At 42.6% G+C, this 22,513-nt stretch overlaps 1 protein-coding gene across 2 annotated transcripts in view; it reads left to right on the top strand.

Moving 5' to 3' along the window:
- B3GNT2 (UDP-GlcNAc:betaGal beta-1,3-N-acetylglucosaminyltransferase 2) overlaps positions 1 to 21,470 on the top strand; it is a 40,240-nt gene extending 18,770 nt beyond the window's left edge. Inside the window, exons 1-2 of one of the 2 annotated variants that reach the window (XM_089777532.1) lie at positions 8,306 to 13,011; positions 13,152 to 21,470. In XM_089777532.1, the coding sequence (XP_089633658.1) occupies positions 13,161 to 14,354 (1,194 nt within the window). In that variant the 5' untranslated portion in view covers positions 8,306 to 13,011; positions 13,152 to 13,160 and the 3' untranslated portion in view covers positions 14,355 to 21,470. Of the gene's footprint in view, positions 1 to 8,305; positions 13,012 to 13,151 lie in introns of those variants that run through there. The other variant, XM_075925617.2, reaches the window with a different exon arrangement.
- Positions 21,471 to 22,513: the final 1,043 nt, after the last annotated feature.

Raw genomic sequence — 22,513 nt, 5'->3', positions numbered from 1 at the left:
CTGGGAATGGCCACTAGGGCAGATGCAGCACCAAGAGAGTGGCCAGCAGGACGGAGGCTCCACCATCTTGTCTGCCAGCACAATGGGACAGGAGGACTCCTTACCAAACCTGGAGCCTGCCCTCCCAATTAGCGGGCAGCTGGAAGCAGGGGGCAGCCCCAGAACCTTAACTCTCCAGACAGTCTGTGGCAGGGGGGAAGGAGGGGGTTGGGAGTATCTCCTGGAACACCCCCTTCTCCTGCTTACAGCTGCAGGCTGCAGGAAAGGCAGCCCCTACAGACATCCTGTAGGCCGTGTGTGTGTGTGTGTGTGTGGGGGGGGGGGGGGCTGCTGCAGAACGGGGCAGCCCCGCAACCTGACTCACTCCCCTCATAGCCTGACGGCTGGGAGAAGAACAGGGAGGGCCTGCTGGCAGCAGAAAGCTGCCCCAGCTCCTCTGGGAGGATTTGCCACAAGAGCAGTGCCATCCTTGCTACCATGGGCAGCCCCAGTAAGCCCCTCTCAGCCCTCTGGCCTGAGACTCCTGACCTGAGCCCTGTGCCTCCTGCCTGCTGTGAGGCTCCTCCCTCCACCTGCCCTGAGCCCTCCCCCCACTCCCTTCACCTGCCCTAAGCCACCCACCCCTTGTCCCTCTTCACCCCCAAACTCACTCCAGCCTTCGTTATCCTTCATTTTTGAAAAATCCAGTAAATAAAAGCATGTGTATCTTTTTCGTTTATTTTTTAAAAAATACTTCAGCTAAAGACCTGAGCAACACTGGGTACATCTGCTAATACTTAATAAAAACACTTCTCTTTATTATCAAGCCCAGTGTAAATAATTACCACCTGAGGTGGAGCAACCATTGTGCATATTTTTCTTTCATTGGTAAAAAGGTCAGACTTATAAGCTTTCTCTGTGTACAACTTTTATACAAAGTAAGAGATTTATTTGGGGATATGGTCCCTGTTGGAGGTTGAGTTCTTCGGTGCTCTCAATGGCCTTATCTAATCCCTCCCAGAGTAGAGCTGGTTCAGGATCTGTATTGCTCTGCTTGGGTGCAGTAATGCCAACTCTGTGCTTTGGCCAGGGGAGACCAGAGCTTCTGGCCTAGTGGGACATAGGTTGGGAGTCCCAGCGGGCAGGAAGGCAGGCATCAGTGACTTGATTAGCCCATGGGGTGGCAACCCCAAGGAGACTTCTGTGATCTAATCCATCATAGTGCCTACTAAAACCACTTTTTTAAAGAAAATAATGAATTTGAGGAAGTTAATTGCTGTAATTTAAGAAATGGTTCCCCTTTTCTGTCATTCTGCCATTAACTTACTCATAATATGTAAATTGTATTTTCAGAAATGTGGTGGGGTGGCTGCCCCACATTGTCCAGGAAGGGGTTAGAGCAGGCTTAAGGGAGCCAGTGCAGAGTCCTAGCCAATCAGGGAGAGACTTTTAAGAAGTCAGTTGGATGGTAGCTTGGTGGGGCAGTCCTGTATATAATAGAGATGTAATAGTGTAGTTGATCAACTGATTAGCAAAAGCTTATCGGTTAATGGTATAGACGACAAGCCTCCCCACCCGCCAGTAAAATTTTTAGCCGGCTGTCAAGCAACCTGGCTCAGTCCTAGCTTGTGCTGGGTCTGGAACCTACCCCTGCTGTGGCTCTGTGTTTAAAGTGTATTTGGAACCAGGTGGGCAGGCAGCCTGACTCAGTTCTGACTTGCGCTGGGTCTGAGAGCTCAGGGACATCCCCCCCCCCCCCCCCCCCGGACAGAGGTTGTGACAGAGGCAGCAGTGTGGGGCAACTGGCAGCTGGTCCGTGGGGGAAGCTGGGTTTTAAGCTTAAACTGCCAGCCCCACCTCTGGGGACTATAGAATAGTTGAATATCAGAGGGATAGCCATGTTAGTCTATAAGGTGCCACAGGACTCCTCACCGCTTTTGCAGATTCAGACTGAAATGTTGGAGCATAAGCTTTCATGGGCAAAGACCCACTTGCATCTGACGAAGTGGCTCTATGCCCACGAAAGCTTATGCTCCAACACTTCAGTTAGTCTAGAAGGTGCCACAGGACTCCTCACTGCTTTTGTAGAATAGTTGAGTAACCAATGAAAATTCATGAGGCTAACCAGTATTTAACATCCCTAGTATGTAAGGAGCTACCCAGCAGAGAGAGGCAGTTGGGTCCTAACCAGGGATAGGTGCTGGACTGGTTTCCAGGGAAGTACTTTGGAGAAAGCAGTTCTAGTCAGGCTCAGGGAGCTAGATAGAGGAAGGCTTCAGCCTGTTAACTGCCTCCTGTTTCTCTGGCAGGTAAGAGGAGAGTGAAGGAGAGCAGGGATAAGGCTGCTGGCAGAGGGTCCGTGGGTTGGGACCTGAGTAGTGGACGGGCCTGGGTCCTCCCCTTCTCCTTTTCACCATACTTTGCCAGGACAAGTGGCCTTTACTTACTATGACTTGCCCCTGAGGCAGAGGAGCCAGGCTTTAGGGCCACAGTTGGCCACAGTGGCAGGGGAAACTGAGGACTGCTAATACTCCAGAAGGGGGCAAGAGACCTGTATGGTGGGCAGTGTCCTAAAGAGGGAAGCACCCTGCTGAAGATTGAGCTAATTCCTGGAGTGACCAGCAGGAGATGCCGTAGTAGTGACAAGAAACAACAAAAAGCAGTATGCTCATAAAATGTTAATGTAAAAAAATTGTAATTTCTTTTATTAGGTCATTACTATCCTAATATTTCACACAACTAGCATTGTTGCATAGAACTCTGCTTTTAAAAAGGGCTTATAATTGTCCCACAGTGAACTAAACTGAATCTAATTTGTCACTAGTGATTGCTGCCAGTGCTGCCGTCTTTAGAACATTCTTTTCAGCGACAGTACTTTAACAGTAGTTATTGAAGTCAAAGGAAACAAAATGTAGCAATAGTCAGTTTTCATACCGGAGGGAGGTAGACAGTGGGGTCCCCCAGTGATCTGTACTGAAATCTGTGCTGTTCAGTGCATTCATTTAATGATGTAGAAAAGGGATTGAACAGTTAAGTGGCTAAGTTTGCACGACATAAAATTATTCAGGTTGGTTAGTTCAAAGCTGGCTGCAAAGAATTACAGGAGGATCTCACAAAAACTGGGGCTTGTCCACACTATGAGGTTAGATTGAAGTTAGCCATGTGAAGTCAATCTTTATAATGAATGTGTCTACCCCACTAAGCCTCTTCCACCAACCTTAAGGGATTTTAAAATTCACTGCTGTACTGTACCTTGATGAGAGGAATCATGATAAATTTGACCTTTCAGGGTCGAATTTTGGGTAGTGTAGACACAACGCTGTCAATTTAACATTCTTGCAGTCTGGGAGGTGTTCCACAGTACCTCAATGTGACTGCTGGCCAGCTCTTTCAACTCTGCTGCATTCCTAGGTACCCAGGAAAAGCCCTGGAAACTTGAATTTAATTTCCCGTTTGGTCAGTGTGGACACCCGACCACAAATGCCCAGGGTCACAAACAAGCTTCAGCATGCAGAAGATACTACAGCTGATTCCTGTGTGGGGAGAAGAATCTATGCTGGCGTAACTCTGAATCAGCAGAATAAACGCTGATATCTCTGCTAAAAACGCACAGAGCATGGTGGGAAAAGCATATAGCCAGGATGCTTAGCAGTGCCATGTTAGAATGAAGGAGCTTAGGCAAGTGTATCAGAAAACGAAGTAAAAGTCACTCCCGGACAGAACCACAGATATTTTGCTTCCATAAGCAGCTGCATGGGATTCTAGGGGGACCCGATCAGTATCCCAAAACTGTCAGAGGATATTTCCAAAGCAATGCTTCCTACAGCCTTGGGCAATAATAAGGACGTTAGAAGATGATGATTGATGAGAAGAATGCTCAGCAGGGGCAAGAGGAGGATCAATTCTCACTGACAGCCAGGAGCTCTTCCTAACTGTAGAGCCACTCCCTTCCCAGGGCCTGCTGTTGCCAGACCTGAAGGTGGGAAGGGTTGCTCTGATGAGTTCATATTTGTGGTCACTTTACAGTGATTAAATGTAATTGGGTTCAGTGTGTGTTCTGTCTTGAACAACTGAGTTAAAATGGCAGCTGGCACACCTACACATCAGGTTTTCCCTGGAAAAGTTTAACATGTGGCGATGGAGTGGGAATCCTTCCTGCCCATCTCTACAAAGCTTTCATTGAGAGATTCTTCAATCCTTTTCAGAAGATTTCTGGGGAAGGCTTTTTCCCTCCTGTATAGTAGGACACCTTGCAATGCAAGTCAATGGTAAGCGATTTGGCATCATTGCAGCACAAAGCAGAACAGCATAATGTCCAGGTCTCTGGTGGCATTCATTCAGCATCTGCTTCCTGTCATTCTCTCTAATTTGGAGAAGACTGATATGGTGACTGATCTGAGTAAAATAGGCAAAGTTTTGTAGCTGATAGCACTGAATCCACCTCTGTTTGCTTGTCTCTCACAAATTGAGCCCAGGTGTGCTGCCCTTTTTGTGATGGACTTGAGGGATCATCCTGCAGAACTACTACACTTTGCAAGCATGCGGTGGGGGTTTGGAAGTGACCCAGCACTAACTCTACACATCTGTGCCTCTATTCCTCACACCCACTATCCCCCCCCCCCCCGCCGTTTGCATATGCAACCATGTGAATGAGGGCTCTAGTTTACAAGCACCCTTTCCTACATGTTTTAGAGTGGAAGCAAAAGACCCCTTGTAATGTGTTACTTACTATACCTACCTACAAATCGAGTTCTACTGCCCAGCGCTCTGCCATATGTTATTTTGCTAGCAGGCGCTCAATTTAAAGTGCAGAGTTCAGCTTTGTACCTAATAAACGTTTTGTGCTTTATTCCCTGTAAAAAAGTTAACCTATTGTTTTTTTTACAGTATATCTCTGTAAAATGTATACTTGTTTTCTTCTCCCCTGCCCCCATGCAGCTTGTACCTCTCTCTGCTCTAGCAGTTAAGCTTTTTCAGATTAGAAAGTTGACATACATAGGACAAAATATTTAACAGGCTCATGCAATCCACCTGCACTGAGAGGATACAATTCAATCATGATATCAGCGGCCATCCACAACAGGAGGACAGGAAAGCATGCGGGGAATATGGAGCATAACACGCAGGATGAGACGTTGACACTCATAGGGGAGCAGATCTGATGAGGCACTGGGCAGAGGTGCAGGTAAAGTAGCTAGAGCACAGAACCCCTTGCCCCCATTGATAAACCCACCTGCCCTCCTAACCAAGTTCCATATGCTTCTCTTCCAGATGTCTTAGATTTCAGGGGGAAGACCTAGGAAGCCTTTCACTCAACTCTGAGGGAAGGTTAATGGAGCATAAGGATGTTATTCCCACAGTGATTTTAATAAGCTGCATGTCCTTGTGTCCCTCCTCCCCTCTAGTTATCAGACCCTGTCACACCCGCAACTCCTTTTCTATTCAATGATGCCTGTGTTCACTATGTTGCCTAAATAAAAATGTGTGATTTAAGAACAAAAGGACCTTTATTCACTGTGACAACTGTGGTTGGAGGTGGGCAGTAAACGTACAGTGGAAACAGCTTGGTAATGAGCAACACTCATAATTGTCACATCATTATCTGGTCTTTTATTAAACTGGTTTTTGAGGCACACTGTGCATCAGAGAGGCATTGATAGGCTCTCCTTATTGCTCTGGTGTCTGGCTGCCCATATTTGGCCATCAAGTGATCTGCCCCTACCTCTTTCCCTGCCAGAAACTTTTCCCCCTTACTTTCATAGATATTATGCATCATATGGCAAGCAGCGTCAACAGTGAGAATATTGCTTTCACTAAGGTCAAACCTAGTCAGTAATCTGTACCAGTGCTCTTTTTAAATGCCCGAAGGCACATTTTACCACCATTTTGCACTTGCTTAGCCTGTAATTGAACTACTCCTTACTGCAGTCCACAGAGTTGACTGGTGAGAAGGCACTCGGCGTCACCAGCCATATGACCCTTTTTCCCCTTTTCCCCCCTTCCTCCCAAGCCTGAGGAAGGGCTGGGACAAGTTACCTCCACCCCAGCTCCCATCTCGCCCCTGTCCTCTATCACCCTTGCTCCACCTTCACCTCTCCTCTTTTGTGCCCTTGCTCTGCCCATGCCTCACATCTTCCCCTAATTGATGTGTCCCAGGGTACTACCAGGGTTGGGGGGGCTGCTCCAGCTCCCCTCACTCACTGGCAGCGGTGGGGGAAGTGTAGCAATGTGGCCCCAGCAAACTGCTCCCTAGCTGCATCACTCCACTTCTCATCAATGGGTGCAGGAGCATTCCTGCCACCTCCCTCGAGTGATGCTTCAGGAGAGCAGAATAAACTGAGGCTGCATTGCTCCCCTATCTGTGCCACAGCTCATGAGTACGAGGTGGGGGCAGACTTCTGCTGCAGGCCCCAGGCCTCCTCACTAGTTCTCCTGTAATACCCAATAATTCTGGCCTTGCCAGTTGCTGGCCAGCCCCTTACGCCTCCTGCCCATGGCATTTGGGGGCATGTATGCCCCATACCTACACCTGTGTCATCACTGGCTGTCCAGGCTGCCTGTGTGAGGTTTCATGAGTCGGGAGCAAGGGGTGGGCTGAGTCTCCAAGGATAGCTGTTGGAATTCTAGCATCACCAATGGGAATTTTCCAGTCTGGAAAGACACACTTCTGTTTTTCAACTTTCTGAAGAGATCAGAGTTCCTAAAGAGACATCATACACCCTTCCCACATTGATATCGGTGAAATGGCCCTTGTGACCACCAATGTTTGCAGTACTATTGAGAAGTACCTTTTGTAGTTTATGTACTCTTTGGCAAGGTGGTCTGGTGCCAAGATAGGGATACGTGTTCCATATATAGCCCCACCACAGTTAAGGAACCCATCATGGCAAAGCTGCATATTTCCTGCATATTTCCCAGAGTCACTGTTCTTTCTAGTAGAAGAGTATCGATTGCCCTGACTACTTGAATCACAGCAACCTCCACTATAGATTTACGCACTCTGAATTGATTTCTGACTGACTAGTAGCTGTCTGGCGATGCAGACTTCAACAGGGCTATTGCTACTTGTTTCTCAACTGTCAGAGCAGGTCTCATTTTGGTATTGCTGTGCTTCAGGGCAGGGAAAAACAATTTGCAGGAGTCCATAAAAGTGGTTTTAGGTATGTGAAAGTTCTGTGGCCACTGGTCATCATCCTGTAGCTACATAACTATGTGGTCCCGCCTGTCTGTACTTGTTTCTTGGGACCATTGGCGTTCTGTGTCAACATGCCTGGCTGCTGCCAACATATGCCAATATCTCCATTCAGTGCATTTCTGTGTATCTGTATGTGTGGCCTCTTCCCATTTTTCTTTGCACAGGTGGGTCCAGACTAGGTTCTGGACAAACTGGAGGATAATGTGCAAGGTATTTACAATGCTTGCCACAGCAGTCTGCAGCTGAGTGTCATCTATGCTTGCTGTGCTATAGCATTTGACAAATAACCAGAGAGAAAAGGATGCAAAATGACTGCTGTTGCTTCCTCTCTTTCTGCCTCCCTCCTTGAAAGCAAGCGCATAATGGGAGGCTGACAGCATGTAATCGGAACCACCCATGGCAATGTTTTTACCCATCAGGTTTTGAAGCCTAACCCAGAATTGAACCTATGGGATGGGTACCCATAGTGCATTACTGTAAGAGTGATGATAGCCATGGTAGTGGGAACGCACTCTGTGCGCTGTGGGTATGAGGACATGCACCTTTTACGTTATAAAATTGGATGCTAAATGTTGACCTCAGTAAATTTGATCTTATTTCTAAGAGTAGACATACTCTGTGTTACTATAGCAAAATGGCAGATGAAATTCAGTGTTGATAAGTGAAAAGTAATGCAATTTGGAAAATGTAAATTCAACTATTTATGTACCATGGTGGGTTCTAACTTAGCTGTTACTCAAGAGGAAAATCTTGGCTGCACCATGGATATGGATAGTTCTTTGAGTTCTTCAGCTCAATGCAAGCAGCAGCCAAAAAGACATAGCAGAATTTTAGGAACTATTAGGAAAAGGATTGGAAATAAGAAGATATTAATAATGCCACCGTATAAATCCATGATGTATCCATATCTTGAATACTGTGTCTATTTCTCTTCACCTGATGTCAAAAAGGATATAATGAAACTGTAAGAGGTTGAGGACGACAAACAGTACCAAAGGTATGGAACAGCTTGGCAAGATCAAAAAGATTAGGGTTCATCTTAGAAAGAGATGACTTTTTTGTGTGTGTGTGTGTGTGTGTGTGTGTGTGTGTGTGTGTGTGTGTGTGTGTGTGTGTGTGAGAGAGAGAGAGAGATCTATGAATCATGAAGAGCATAGAAAAAAATAGTGTTGTTTACCCTTTCCAACAATAGTAAAACTGGCGGAAGGGCTGTCATTCAAAATTAATAGGTACCAGATTTATTACAAATAAGAGTAAGTACTTTTCACACACCATTCATGTTAACTTGAACTTACTGCCATGGGTTGTTATGGCAGCTAAAAGAATAACTGAGTTAAAAAAAAAAACTAGATTAATTCATGGAAGATAGGCCAAACAATGGATATTAGACAAGATGGTCAGGGATGCAACACTATGCTTGGGGCAACACTAAACCTCAGATTGCTATAAACCAGGAGTGAAGACGGAGATAGATATTCCAAAATTGCCTTGTTCTGTACAATCTCCCTACAAGCCGCTATCAGAGATCGGATACTGGGCTAGAAGGGCTATTGATCTGATCCAGTCTGGCAGTTCTTATGAAATTGGCTGATATGAATATAAATGTGGCCAGCAATGTTGACTACAGGTTGAACCTCTCTAGTGTGGCACCATGTGGACCTGAATGGGTGCTGAACCATAGAATTTGCCAAACTATGGGAGGTCAGTATTGTCTAGAAGCATTACTAACACTTTCACTGCTTACTGGGCTCTCAAGACATTTAGGGGTAAATTATAGCTAAGTAACAGCACAGAATGCTGAGGCTATGTCTACACTCACGACTTCTTGCGTGAGAAATATGCAAATGAGGCTAAGCATGGAATATCACTGAGCCTCATTTGCATACCTAATGAGCCGCCATTTTTGCAGAAGAGGCTCTTGTGCCAGAAGGAGCTGTCTACACTGCCCCTTCTTATGAAAGAAAAACCCTCTTCTGCAATGCTGCTACGCTGATTATTTTCAGGAATAACAGCATATAATGGTCTTCTGTTATGTGTTTTAGTATTTAAATTCCTGGAATGTCATTGCTGGTTAAGTGCTGTCATATGGGTGGAAATTGGGTAAATATTGCATTTTATTAATATCAGCAGAACTGACTTAAATGGGGCCTGTGTTTTATGTAGTCTTGCCTTAATCTTTGTATTAATGCCCATCAATGTGAAAGCTATTTGCCTATCTTTGCATGTACATGCAACCACACTTAAGTTGTGGCCCTTGGCATGTACTGTGAATATCATTGTGGCCCCTGGGGCTTCCAAAGTTGAGTAGCCATCAAGGATGAAAACCTATGAAAGGGATGAAAACCTGACATAAAGGATGAAAACCTATTATTGCCGCCATCAATTATTCTCTTCAGTTAGCAAAGATCTGTGGGTGGTAGTCGTAGAGGTTCCAGATCTGCTGATAAACAATAGAAGTGTTAATGTGCTACATGATGGAATCTGTTTATACAATTTACTTTATTAAAATCCTAGGAAATTTAAATATAAAAAAAAACCTTAAAAGAATGTGATTGCAAAGACAAACATGCAAGCACTTAAAAGTTAAAAAAATACCAGAATTAAGGTTGCCTGTGGAACTTTAATTCATCCCTCTTGGGCATAGATACTATGATAAAGTCTTTGTATGATGGCATACTATTGTTTTTTAACAGGGCCCCTATTTCAATCTGTGCACAGGATGGACTGGCTGTAGAGATGAATCAGAGTTGTGTAGTTAATAGAGTTGTGCAGGCCCTAGAATTTCTATCCCATGGAAAAATTCATATTTATTAAATGGTTTTAATTTTGATTCAGAGTGAAATATCAGAAATTAGAAATTGTCTGCAGAACAGAAACGTTTTCAAAAAACTCAGTTTCAGGGGAAACATTTTTTTTAAAATTCTGGACCAGCTAACCACATAGCTCCCTGGCAAGATGGCTGAAGAACCAGGCAAGAAGGGTGGGGAATGTAGGAAGCTGGCCAGTTTGGGAAGCTAAGTAGCCTGGCCTGCTCGCTGGGGAGCTTGCCAGATGGACAGTTTGTGAAGTGTGGAATGTCTGCTGGATGAACTGCTGGGAAGGTGGGGAGTTGTCTGTTCCATATTGAAACTTTCAACAGAATCAGCACATTATCATGGAATATCTAGGTTCTGTTTAATTAGTGTTTCCAGTGGAAAACTTTCATTAGAAAATTTCCAACCAGAGGCCTGTGCACAGGAATTTCTGGCAGGGGGAGGTGTTTTTTTTTGTAAATATTGATTGTATTGTCGTTCAATGAACATTCATAAGAGGTTAATGAAAATTTGAGTGGAAACGGTGATTGGTAAAATGATTTTTGTTATACTAAAAATGCATACTGTAATAAAGGTTTTATAGAAATTACCTTCTGGGATCATGGCGGGTAGCGCAGCCATCATGGCCCCCCCTCCCTAGGCTGCCTCTGCCTGCTGCTGCTCTATCTGCTCCGCAAGACCAGCACTGAGTGCAGGTGGGGCTTCCAACCAGCGGGGCTGGGCCCGGGCCACTCCTCACAGGTGGTGGTGGGGGATGCTGTTCCCCTGGCCCTGACGCTGTTCCTCAGCTTCACCTGTCCTGCCCCTCACAACACAGCACTCTCCCATCCCCCTAACTGAGCTTCCTCATGCTTGCTTCGGGAGATCATGGGGGGAGGGGTCCATTCACACCCTTTCCACCCCCTGTGTACGGGCCTGCATAGGTTTGAAAGAGACCTCAGGAGGTCATTGAGTCCAATCCCCTGCTAAAAGCAAGGACCAAACTCAAATTCATCATCCCAGCCAGGGCTTTGTCAAGCTGGGACTTAAAAATCTCCAGGGATGGAGATTCCACCACCTCTCTAGGTAACCCATTTCAGTGCTTCACCACCCTCCTAGTGAAATAGTTTTTTTTTAATATCCAACCTAGACCTTCCCCATTGCTCTTCATTCTGTCATCTGTCACTATTGAGAACAGCCTCTCTCCATTGTCTTTGGAACCCACCTTCAGTTGGGTTCAAATCCCCCTTCACTCTTCTCTTCCAAATCCCTCAGTCTCTCCTCATAAGCCATATGCTCCAGTCTCCTAATCATTTTCATTTCCTCTACTGGACTTTCTCCAATGCATCCACATCCTTTCTGTAATGGGAAAAGGGGGCACAATTCGATGCAGTACTCCAGATGTGGCCTCACCAGTGCTGAATAAAGGGGAATAATCACTTTCCTAGATCTGTGGGCAGTGCTCCTACTAATGCCCCCCATTAGCCTTTTTGGTTACAACGGCACACTGTTGACTCATATCCAGCTTGTCATCCACTGTAATCCCCAGGTCCTCTTCTGCAGAACTGCTGCTTAGCTAATCTGTCCCCAGCCTGTAGCAGTGCTGGGATTCTTTCATCTCAAGTGCAGGACTCTGCACTTGTCCTTGTTGAACCTTATCAAATTTCTTTTGGCCCAATCCTCCAAATTGTCTAGGTCACTCTGGACTCTTTCCCTAACCTCCAACATATCTGCCTCTCCCCCTAGGTTACATTGATAGATATAATTCATTAAACGGGCAGTTTCATCTTTCCACCCTACAAAATGACCTCAGACCTCATTTTAATGGAGTCACTAGGGCTGGAGTTAGACTGGTTGGGGCAGAGGGCCAAAGGTGAGACTTGTGTTCTCTGCTTGAGGCTCACGTCTGGCTTCAGGCCTGAGCATCGGGGCTTAGGTTACAGGCTGCCCAGCTAAGGATGAAGCCCTTGGGCTTTGGCTTTTGTTCTTCTGCCCAGGGGCTGTGGGGACCAGGCTTTGGTTTTTCCCCCCTTATACTTCCGTCTGAGGCGGTGGGACTCAGCCAGGATCAGAGTTTGGTCCCTGCTCCCGAGGTTATGTAGTAATTTTTGTTGTCAAAAGGAGTGTCATGGTGCAATAAAGTTTGAGAATCCCTGATGTAATCTATTAATTGGTGTTTTGTGTTATTTGACATACTAACAGGTATGTCAAGAAGAAGGTAGCAATGGGTAGAGAAAATTAGATAAAATATCTGGCCAGCACATTCAAAGCTTAATTATGTATTTAATTTTATATAATAGATGAAAGTATATGCTTGGAAACAATATTATGTGATAGTAGACTATTATTTTAAGAGTCCTGCCAGAAGAGGGAAGGAGTAGGCTCTGTGTCTTTGAGAGGGAAAAAAATCCCCTTCACAATATTGATAAGGTCTGTAATATGGCTTCTTTTGTCTGACTCTTTTTTGGTAGTTCTTCTCTTACAGATTACTCTAGTGCTACCTTCTGCTACAACTCATTTTCTTTCCTAGCAAGAGAATGAAATTCAGAATTATGAACAAGGTTTGCTATTGCCTATGCAGGCCTGAATAGCAGCTTAGAAACTGCCCAAGCTTTTCAGTTTCACTTGGCAGCTACTTGGGAAAGCTATGGAAAGTGACAAACTGTAGACTCGGAAACTGAGTTTTGCATCAGTTCACATTTGGAAGGATTTCACAACTGTAAGGGATGGAGAAATAATTAGAAAAAGACCAAAAAAAAAAAACTCCAACCCCATCCAACTGTATTCTGCAGAACTTGAGACCTTAGGCTCACCTTATTACTAAGGGAAGGTTTACCACCTGCTGAGAGCAAATGGGTTTTTCAGAACTTTATTATTGTATAATTTTATCTTGTGAATCTTTTGGAAAGATATCGCTTGCAATTCTGCTTTAGAAATTCAAATTCAAAATTTTTCATCATTGTTTGTTCTCTTGATTGACAAACTTCCTAGTTCTAATGGAAACAAACCTCCGATATATACAAGTGCTGTCTTGCAGCTTAGAGGGTAACAATTTCATTTTGCATTTTCAGTTTGTAAATGTAAACTCTTGGTTTGCTGATTTTTGTACATCTCTTGTATTCCTATAAAAATAGAAACCTGTTTGAAAAAACTGAATAAAATCTAACCACAATTTTTCTTTTCAGATATGAGAAATGAGTGTTGGACGCAGAAGATTAAAGCTGCTGGGAATTCTAATGATGGTAAACTTTTTTATTTATGTGATTGTGGAAGTCTCCAAAAGTGGTGGTCAAGAGAAGAATTCAAAAGGACAGGTTATATTACCCAGCAGCAAATTCTGGAGGAAATACACTCCTCACAAGGCCTATTGGAACAGACAGCAACAGAAGCTGGAACTCTTGTACAACCCCATTTTGACCTTGCTTTCCAATATGACTGTGGAAGAAAACTTAATTTCTAATGCTACTGTTCTGAATTCCTGTGAACCTGATCCATCAGTAACTTCAGAGGTTAAAGACTTTGCAAAATTGCCAGACAGATTTAAAGACTTCCTGTTTTATTTAAGATGTAGAAATTATTCATTATTAGTGGATCAACCGAACAAGTGCAAACACAAACCTTTCCTGCTGCTGGCTATTAAGTCACTTATACCGCATTTTGATAGAAGGCAAGCAATTAGGGAATCTTGGGGTAAAGAAATAAAATCAGGGAATGTAACTGTTGTAAGGGTCTTTTTGTTGGGACAGACCCCTCCAGAAGATAATTTTCCTGACCTTTCAGACATGTTGAAATTTGAGAGTCAAACTCACCAAGACATTCTTCTTTGGAACTACAGAGATACTTTCTTCAACTTGACACTGAAAGAGGTGCTGTTTCTTAAATGGGTCAGCAGCACATGTCCGGATGCCCAGTTTATTTTTAAAGGGGATGATGATGTTTTTGTGAATACCCATCAGATCCTGGATTACTTGAAGAGTTTATCAAAAGACAAAGCCAAAGACTTATTTATAGGTGATGTGATCAAAGATGCTGGACCTCATCGAGAAAAAAAATTAAAGTACTACATTCCTGAAAGTGTTTATGAAGGTTCTTATCCTCCATATGCAGGAGGCGGTGGGTTTCTGTACTCTGGTGATCTGGCATTAAGACTGAACAATGCATCTGACCAGGTCCTCCTCTACCCTATTGATGATGTTTATACTGGAATGTGCCTTCAGAAACTTGGGCTTGCTCCGGAAAAACACAAAGGCTTCAAAACATTTGATATTGAAGAGAAACACAGAAATAACATATGCTCCTACACAAACTTAATGTTAGTACATAGCCGAAAACCTCAAGAAATGATTAAGATTTGGACACACTTGCAGGATCCACACTTAAATTGTTAAATGTTTAAAGTAATGTGCATAAGTGTCTTCAATTTATTTTTCAAGGTTGGGTCTAGTTTCTATACTGAACCATTAAAACTCTTCTTTGTTTTCACTTGGTGATTTTTAAAGTTAATTCTCCTAAAATCATTAGCTAGAAACATTTGTCCAGTACTTATAAAAGTAAAAATAATACTACAATAGCAAATTTTTGATAGTATGGCATGAACTGAGTCCTACTCTTTCCACTGTTCTAGAAGTTATGATGTTTCAATATTTCACCTACAAATTGTAAAATAGACTTGAGAAGTTATAACTCAAAATCCTTCATTGATTCATGATTAGTTGTCACCATAATGTTGGAAAAAATGGATTATTCACTTTTCATTGGTAGTGCATCTTTCTTTAACTGTGGTGGTAGAAGCTGTAAACACAGACTTTCCTTGAGAAAACATGTTTGTGTGAAATAGCACTTGAAATTGGGAAAGTCTCTAATTTTTACACAAAGTAAAAAAAAAAATTACCCTAATTATTGAAAGCTTTTTAATTTTGTAACTCTTTCTCTATCACATGCTACTCCTGAACAGTATTCACTCACTTAAATGTGATCTGCTGTGCAAAATGTCTGCCTGTATCAGAAAGGATACTGAATCTCTGCTGTTTAAAAAAAAAAAAAAAAAAAAAGTTACATTCTAAAATCACAATATAACTTCAAATGGGATAAAGTTTAAGAGATGGACATGTAAGGGTGCGAGGATAACTTTTATGTTACATTTTACTACTAGGCAGTTTTCTGTCTTGAATCTTGATTTCTGTCTTGTTAAACTTTACAGAATCAAAGTTCTCCTGTTGTTTTATTTACATAAAAGATAAAAGGCTGCTCTGGCCAGTCCTTGTTTTCTGTGTTGGTGTTAAAAACAGTTATCAGGTAGCTTAATTTGATATGGATAACTGAAGTCTGTAATTGCATATCACTCAGGAAAGCATGGATTGGATCTCTTCTATAAACTAATGATAAATTTACAAAAGTGCACATCTTAAAAGTTTAAAGTTCTGAAATTGAGATTTGGAAATTTCATGATGTGTCATGGCGGTTTAACGTATGTACCAAAACTCCAGAAATCTTTTCTTGCCATATTTCCACATGTTGCTTATATAAGAATTTATTCAAGTAGTGACACGTTCTTTGTGTGTGTGTGTGTATGTATGTATGTATGTGTGTATGTATATGTGTGTGTGTGTGTGTGTGTATATATATATATAAATATATATATATATATATGAGAGTGCCTGACTATTTATTGTTCAGATTGAAGACCAAAACATTTTCTTAAACATATTTTGTGTAACATTTTATTTGTATACAGTGTTGTCAGTCAAGTATTTAAATAGAGCATGATATTTTAAATCTGTTGATGTAATATGTTAAATACTGTTGTTTTTGAATTTGAAAAATAAAATTGTGATTTACGTAGTTCTTGTGCCTCTTGTATATTTTGTATTTAAAATGAAAGCTGCAAAACTATCAAACATTTCACTGCATAACCAGTAACAAGCTATATTGAAGAATTTAAGACTATGATAAATTAGGAGTTTATTCAGTATATTTCTGTTTTAATCCTAGAATGCAATAGCAACTGAAGAAAGACAAATGTTGAATTGTAATTATGTATTAACTGTCTAGGCATTGTAATACAAGTAAGCTAAGACAACACTATAGTAAAGAGCAGGCATAATTTTTAATGACATTTTTTAAGGATCTTAGGGAAAAAATATCATTGGGTTCAGAAACTGGATCCACTCATGGAAGTTACTATGTGTCTGAGCAGGATGGAAAGGGGATATTCAAAAGAAGTTTGGAATGAAATTAAAGCATAGCAATTGTGCCCAACATTTTACTTATTTTGGTACCATTTAAATAAATACAACAGCCACATCACTTAGGCTTGGTTTCTTTACACATTAGAGGCTCTTGTTCTTCCTTTCCCTGAAGGAAGTGATGTTCCCTTTCCACTCCACCTCTACCACACATACACTTGAGATTCCTGGCCAATAAGCAGAACTATGGGGCTGTGCCAAGGATCCTAGCATGTTTTAGTATGTCCAGAGTTATATGCTGCCTCTGTCTGTCGATGTGGGGGAGAACTGGGCTGAAAGAGACCAAACAGTTAAGGAAACCTTAAGTACTGGAGGGAGGGCGGCAGAAACTGAAAAATTGGAACTTTAGGGAAGGACAGAAACACAAATGAAAGTGGGGTACAGAGACCTATAGGGGTACATCTACACTGCAATGAAAGAACCTCAGCTGGCAGCTCTAATTCAGGCTTGGGCTGTGGTAAAACTGCTTTGTAAACATGGGGTTCAGGCTGAAGCCTGAGCACTTGAACCACCATCTCACATGGTCTCAGCACCTGGGCTCCAGCCTGTGCCTGAATATGTACAGAGCAATTTTATACCTCCACAACGTGTCACGTGAATGTCAATTGAAGGGGGCTAGCCACAGCTATGCCATGGGTCTTTTAGTGCAATGTAGATGTACCCATAAGGTGGCGTGTGGAAAGAATGAAGTATTTTTGTATAGAAGGATGGGGATCTGCTTACGCACGTGCTATTAGCTAGTTGTCTAAAAGGGTAAGGGCCAGCACCTAGGCACTGTCCCGATTTTCTCACTCTCCATTAAGGAGAGTACATACTTCCTCTTCTATTCTGAGAGAATGTTCCACACTCTGGGTTTTTCCCCTGTGAAAAGTTTCCCTTCCTTTTTCTAGGAATTTTGCTTTCTATGATAGTGCAATGCTTACTGGATTTAAGTTATCAATTGATTTCACCCTCCGGGTTGTGGGAAGGGGAGAATGGTAAGAACGCATAGAGGGAACAGCTTGGGAGCTCCGGAAAGGAATAGCAGTGAAAAGATTGGGGTGCTTGTGGAAAGAGGGCAGTATGGAAGGAATTGGAAAACCCAAGTGATTAAGGAGCATGGGAGAGAGGGAAAGAGGAAAAGAATGGGCACTTGGTAGTAGAGAAATGATAGGAAAAAGATGTCAGTGACTTTGTGCATGAAGAGCAAACGAGTATCATCAGTATCAACCTGGTGTTCCCTTTTATAGAGACAGACAGATGGGCTCTTCAGACAAAAGAGCAGGAGGGGAGCAAGTGAGAAAAGCAGGGATAAATTTAGAGAATAGAATAGTACCAGGGGAAACGAACATTAAATGGAATAGAAGATATATTGGAGGGAGAGGGGTACCTAGGATATATGTCCTGGGGCAACATGGAACTGACAATAAGAGACAGAGGAAATGATAAAAGCTTTAAAGGTTAGTGTATTTAAATTGTTCAGGTTCCTTATTTTGCTCAATCATAACAGTGTCGGAGTGCTGAGTACTTGATAAACAAAGCATGCAGTCTAGTATAAAAGTGAATTGGTGATTCAATTGAGCTGGCATGCATTGTGTTGGAAGACTGAATTAAGGGCATGTGAGATTAAGTAAACACAAGGGTGAGTAGTTATTGGTGGAATGGCATGTTAAAAACTTGTAGCAGAGATTTGAAGGAGAGGAGTTACAATATTTAGTAAATGGAGGTGTGAAGCTGTTGCAGCTATAGGGAGCTACGTGAAATGCAAAAATTAAAGCTACATTTTAATTTTTAAAAAGTGTGTGTGTGTGGGGGGGGTGGAGCCAAGATGAAAGCACAGATTGCATCATGCAGGAGTGCGGAAATGTTAACCTTGCTGCGGATTCAGAAGAAAATGACTGGGACTAGTGAGATACATGCAGCATGACTGACAAAGAAGGTAGCATTGGCTGCAGCTTGGAGAATAGAACAGAAGGGAGAAAGGTGGAGGCAGAAGCATTCTGTACCAGTCTGTGCCAGACAGCTGTTAGAGGCACTGTATTTATTGGGTCTTTATCCTCAGAAGAGTGGGGGAAGGAGAAAATATGAATAGGTCCCCTGAAAGGAAAGATTATTCAGAAATGTTAGAAATTGCTATTTTCTCCTGCATTGGTTTAACAGCTCTGGACAGAATTAATCATTTAATGTCCAGTCCTGCTGAAAGGAGACAGATTTCCCTTTTATTAAGCTGAAATCTTCTAGCACATTAACTAAACCTAGCTTGGCACCTTCCCCATTTTCTCTGTCTCCATTTGGGAGACTGCATGCTTCCTTGTCTGTTCTAAGAGAATGTGCCATTCGAAGCATTTTTCCCCCCTGTGTAAAGTTTCCCTTTAGACTTAATGGATTTGTGGTGTTGGGAGTTTCCATACCAAAAAAGGTTCCTCTTACAGTTATCAGTTTATTGCCAGAGACTTGGAAGGTTATATTTGCAATGTTATTGAGGCACCAAAAGATGTAGATAAGTATGCAGTCATATGCTGCTTTCTGTTTTGCTGCGCAGCATATTGGATTTTCAGCAAGGGTCTGAAATCTAGACATCTTCACCTTCAGGATGATCATGCCGCCAATATGAGCAAGCTCTCCATTTTTCCAGTAGTAACCTCTGGGACCCACATCAGTGAGTATAGAACTTGCCCTGCAGGTTTGTACCGTTCACAGGAGATGCCTCATGCCAGAAACCCTACAAGCAAGGTTAGGTAAGGAGAGGGAAAACAGCTTGAGTGTACAATGACTGAGGAGAGGGGTTCCTTTTATCACAAGCAATTTAGCATGAAAACTTGCGTCTTCTGCATCTCACAGTCCTCCTTTCCTCCTCTGGGTGACCTAAGTTTCCCTAGATGTGTATGGGATGATGTCTGGGAATCATCTTGGAGGTTGGACCCATCAGAGGGAGACCCACAGGTAACAGCTGGCTCAAGATGAGGATTAGGGAAGGGGGAGGACGGTGGTGGAGCTTCAGACAGAAGTAGACTTGCAGTTGAAGATTCTGGAGGGCTCAGTTATGGTTAAAAGGTATAGGCTGTGAGAAGACACAAACCGCTCCCTTTTAGGAGGGAAGGGAGTAGGGACACATTGTGTATGAGCAGCAGAGTGGCAGAGAAGCTGCTGCTTGTACTCCTAAGAACCCAAAAGAGCTAGCAGCATTTCCTTTGTTGTGTAGCTCTCCTGCAGCTGTGTACGATATTACAGCCATTATGCAGCTTGACCTTCAAGGGAGATTTGTGAGTGTCATGAGGTATGTGACATTTGGTGAGTCTGTCTAAACTCTTTTGGTTAATCTCAATTTGTGATTTTGTTTGCTGAAATCTAATTAGGCCTTTATAATATATTTGCCTTGGCTAAGAAATGTCTAAAATATTTAACTTTATTACTAATGAGCTCAAGCTAAATTCTAGCATGATGACAGTGCACATCCTAAGCCAAACTTCTCATCCACTCTGATTTGGTGGAGTACCTCACTTTTCACCATGTGTAATCATTTACATCTTGTGCAAGAAGGAAAATCAGGCATCTCAAAAGACAGCTATCTCAGCAATTCCCATTTGGGGGTCTACAAACCTTTATGTGGGTCTGGAAAAACTATTCATGATTCAATTGTTGTATACCTTTAGACCTTATAGGGATCATTTTGTGTAATCAGCATAAACCCAATGATCTATTCCTTCAACTAATCTACAAAGGAGTGACCCACAGATTGTTGGCTGCCAATTATTTCAGCAACAAAATTTCCTACCAAATTTTCCTTTATTAGAAGTCTCCACTGTTGCTTTCGATACAAAAAATAAGTGATTTTTTTCCACCAAGAAATCACCTAACAAAATTTGAAGCCCTTAGACTTCTCCATATGAATAGGGCTTCATTTCCCCTGTTTGTAAGTTTGCACCAGTCAGATCCAGAGGGTGCCAGACTAAAGAGGTTCAACAAGTATATCACTTTTCAAGGATAACTTAAAAGACACCAAGATTGATTTAGCAATTTCTGGAAATCAGGATGAAGTTAATAAGAAGGAAAGCCACAAATTTGTGAATGCTTGAAAATCCTGATGTGCACTACCTATGGTCATCGGACCAAAACACTAGACGAAGAACTCCTGTTTTATGAAAAGTAATATACAACCAATGGCTGGCAGCTCTAGGTTCTAATTTTAGGTGGGGAATTTTGATTTGTCATTGCCAGTCCCAAAATCATGATTGGCATAAAAATCATGAGACTAAATAAAAAATGGAGAGTTTTTTTTATTTGCTTTCCTGCTTTTGAGAGTTTAGGGCATGTGGGCTTGATTTTCAAGCTAAGGGATACTGAAGGAAGCATGTGTCCTCAGACTTCATTCTGCAAAGGAGCTGTCTGGAGCACGGTGGTTGAGTTGGATCTCTGTGCCTTCGGTAGCAGATCTTCCTCTCTCTGTTTGGATGTTGTGTGTTAGATTTCAGGATTCTATGAAATAAAGCAATGTTACACTGCAGCCTTTCAGGAAGAGAATTTGTTCTGTTTCCAACTCTCTGTGTGTATGTCATGAACAGAGTAGAGCCCAGTATTCCTTTAAGGGATTCTCAACTGGGATATGGTCACATAAGGGTTTGCCAGATAATACCCTAAAGTACTCTAGAAAATAGCTGGTCTTCCATTGAATATAACCCTTCAAATTACTAATATGTTGGGATAGCTTACCATGTTAAAAGTGTGGTACAAGCTGGACTCACCCGCCCATTTCTGTATAGCTGACAACCTCTGGCTGAGTTACTAACATCCTTAAATCCTGATTTAAAGACTTTTCTAATATGCTTTTTTTTGTGTGCATACCGCAAAATGGACATTGACCAACATTTACTAAACGAGTAAGACCACTGTTTACCCCACGTATGATGGTCCTTCACTTGTACGTTCTTGTTCTCCCTTTGGATTAATAAACTGTCAATTATAGTAAATGTTTTAGTTATATTGCTTTATTCGTTTTTCATTTTCAAGTGACATTCAACATATAGACAGAAAAAGGGGCGGTGGGGAATCAGATACAGACCAAATACTTACACACTGAAAAACACCAAACTCTGTCTATTGTTCCTGTGCAGTAGAATGCTGGACTAAAAGACAATATGAGAATTAATTTTTAAAAAATGCAAGAGTTAATCAGGGACCCATTGCCGGCCTTCATCCAGGATTTTCCATGTAGCTCCTTTCTGTAGAATGTTTCCATCCCTTGAAAGTCTCAGAGGGTTAGCTGTGTAAATCTGTAACTTTTTTTTTTTTTTTTTTTTTTAAAGAGTATCCCTGTAGTTCCTCGGAGACTAACAAAAATATATATATAGTATGAACTTTCATGGGCAAAACCCACTCCTCAGATGAGCAGAGAACCTACACTTCCTAGGAACAATAATTATTCTAACCTGGAGAGAACACTCAGGATATGGATACTGGAGACAGGGGACCAGAAAGTTTAGTCTTGGTCTCACAGATAATTGAAAGGCTTTTTCAATGAAATCTAAGTCTGGCACAGCGCTAATCCAACGTAAATGTGTAGGCAGTTTGGCCTACTTCCACGGCAAAGAAGTAAAATGCATGGAGATCAATAAAGAGAGATGAATGAGCTGTCACATAGAGTGGCTTGCAGTTGTCATTATACTATCTTGTGGAAGATAGATGGGAGGGTAGCAGGAAATGAGCCATCTTCAGAACTCAGCAAACTTTTGTAATCTGTAGCTGGCCCCACCGTATGTGTTAGAGCAGCTTCCACCTTGTTGCAGGAGGAAGTTCTACAAACGCTTCCCACTCATGCAGTCTCCAATTCCGGTATATTGGCGAGAGCCCTCGTATTAGTGACTCTGATGGCATTAACACTTTTCAGCTTAGTTAGAAACACTGCAGAGCACTGGGGTGCTGCCTACACTCCGGCCTGGCTTAACCAATGTGCACTTGAACAGGGACCCCGTCAGCGGCTGGGTAAGTGGGGCCATGTGGTGGCCAGATCGCTTTGTTGGCTCATTGCCTCATGTGCTATAAGGGAAGGACCCTTCACCTTCCTGATCTTATTGCCTTGCTCCTGCATCCTCCACAAAAGAGCTTTGTAGCCTGCTGCTGACTGCCGAAGGCATGCTACCTGCCCCAGGACCTGTTTCTTTTAGAAGCAAAGTGCGCCCAGGCTAATGCTGCTGTAAAACAGCCATGAGAGCTAGGGCTGCTGGTGGCTGTCTCATGGAAGGGCCTGTGGCCTCTGGGAAGGGGAGGAAATAAAGCATATGGGCCTTCCAGAGGATTTTAATGGATTTTGTGGCTCTCTTCTATCA

This window comes from Pelodiscus sinensis, chromosome 3, assembly GCF_052426305.1.
Source record: "Pelodiscus sinensis isolate ZL-2025 chromosome 3, ASM5242630v1, whole genome shotgun sequence".
NCBI lineage: Eukaryota > Metazoa > Chordata > Testudines > Trionychidae > Pelodiscus > Pelodiscus sinensis.
Note: the sequence above shows the minus strand (reverse complement) of the source record. Positions and strands in the feature narration are given on the sequence as shown.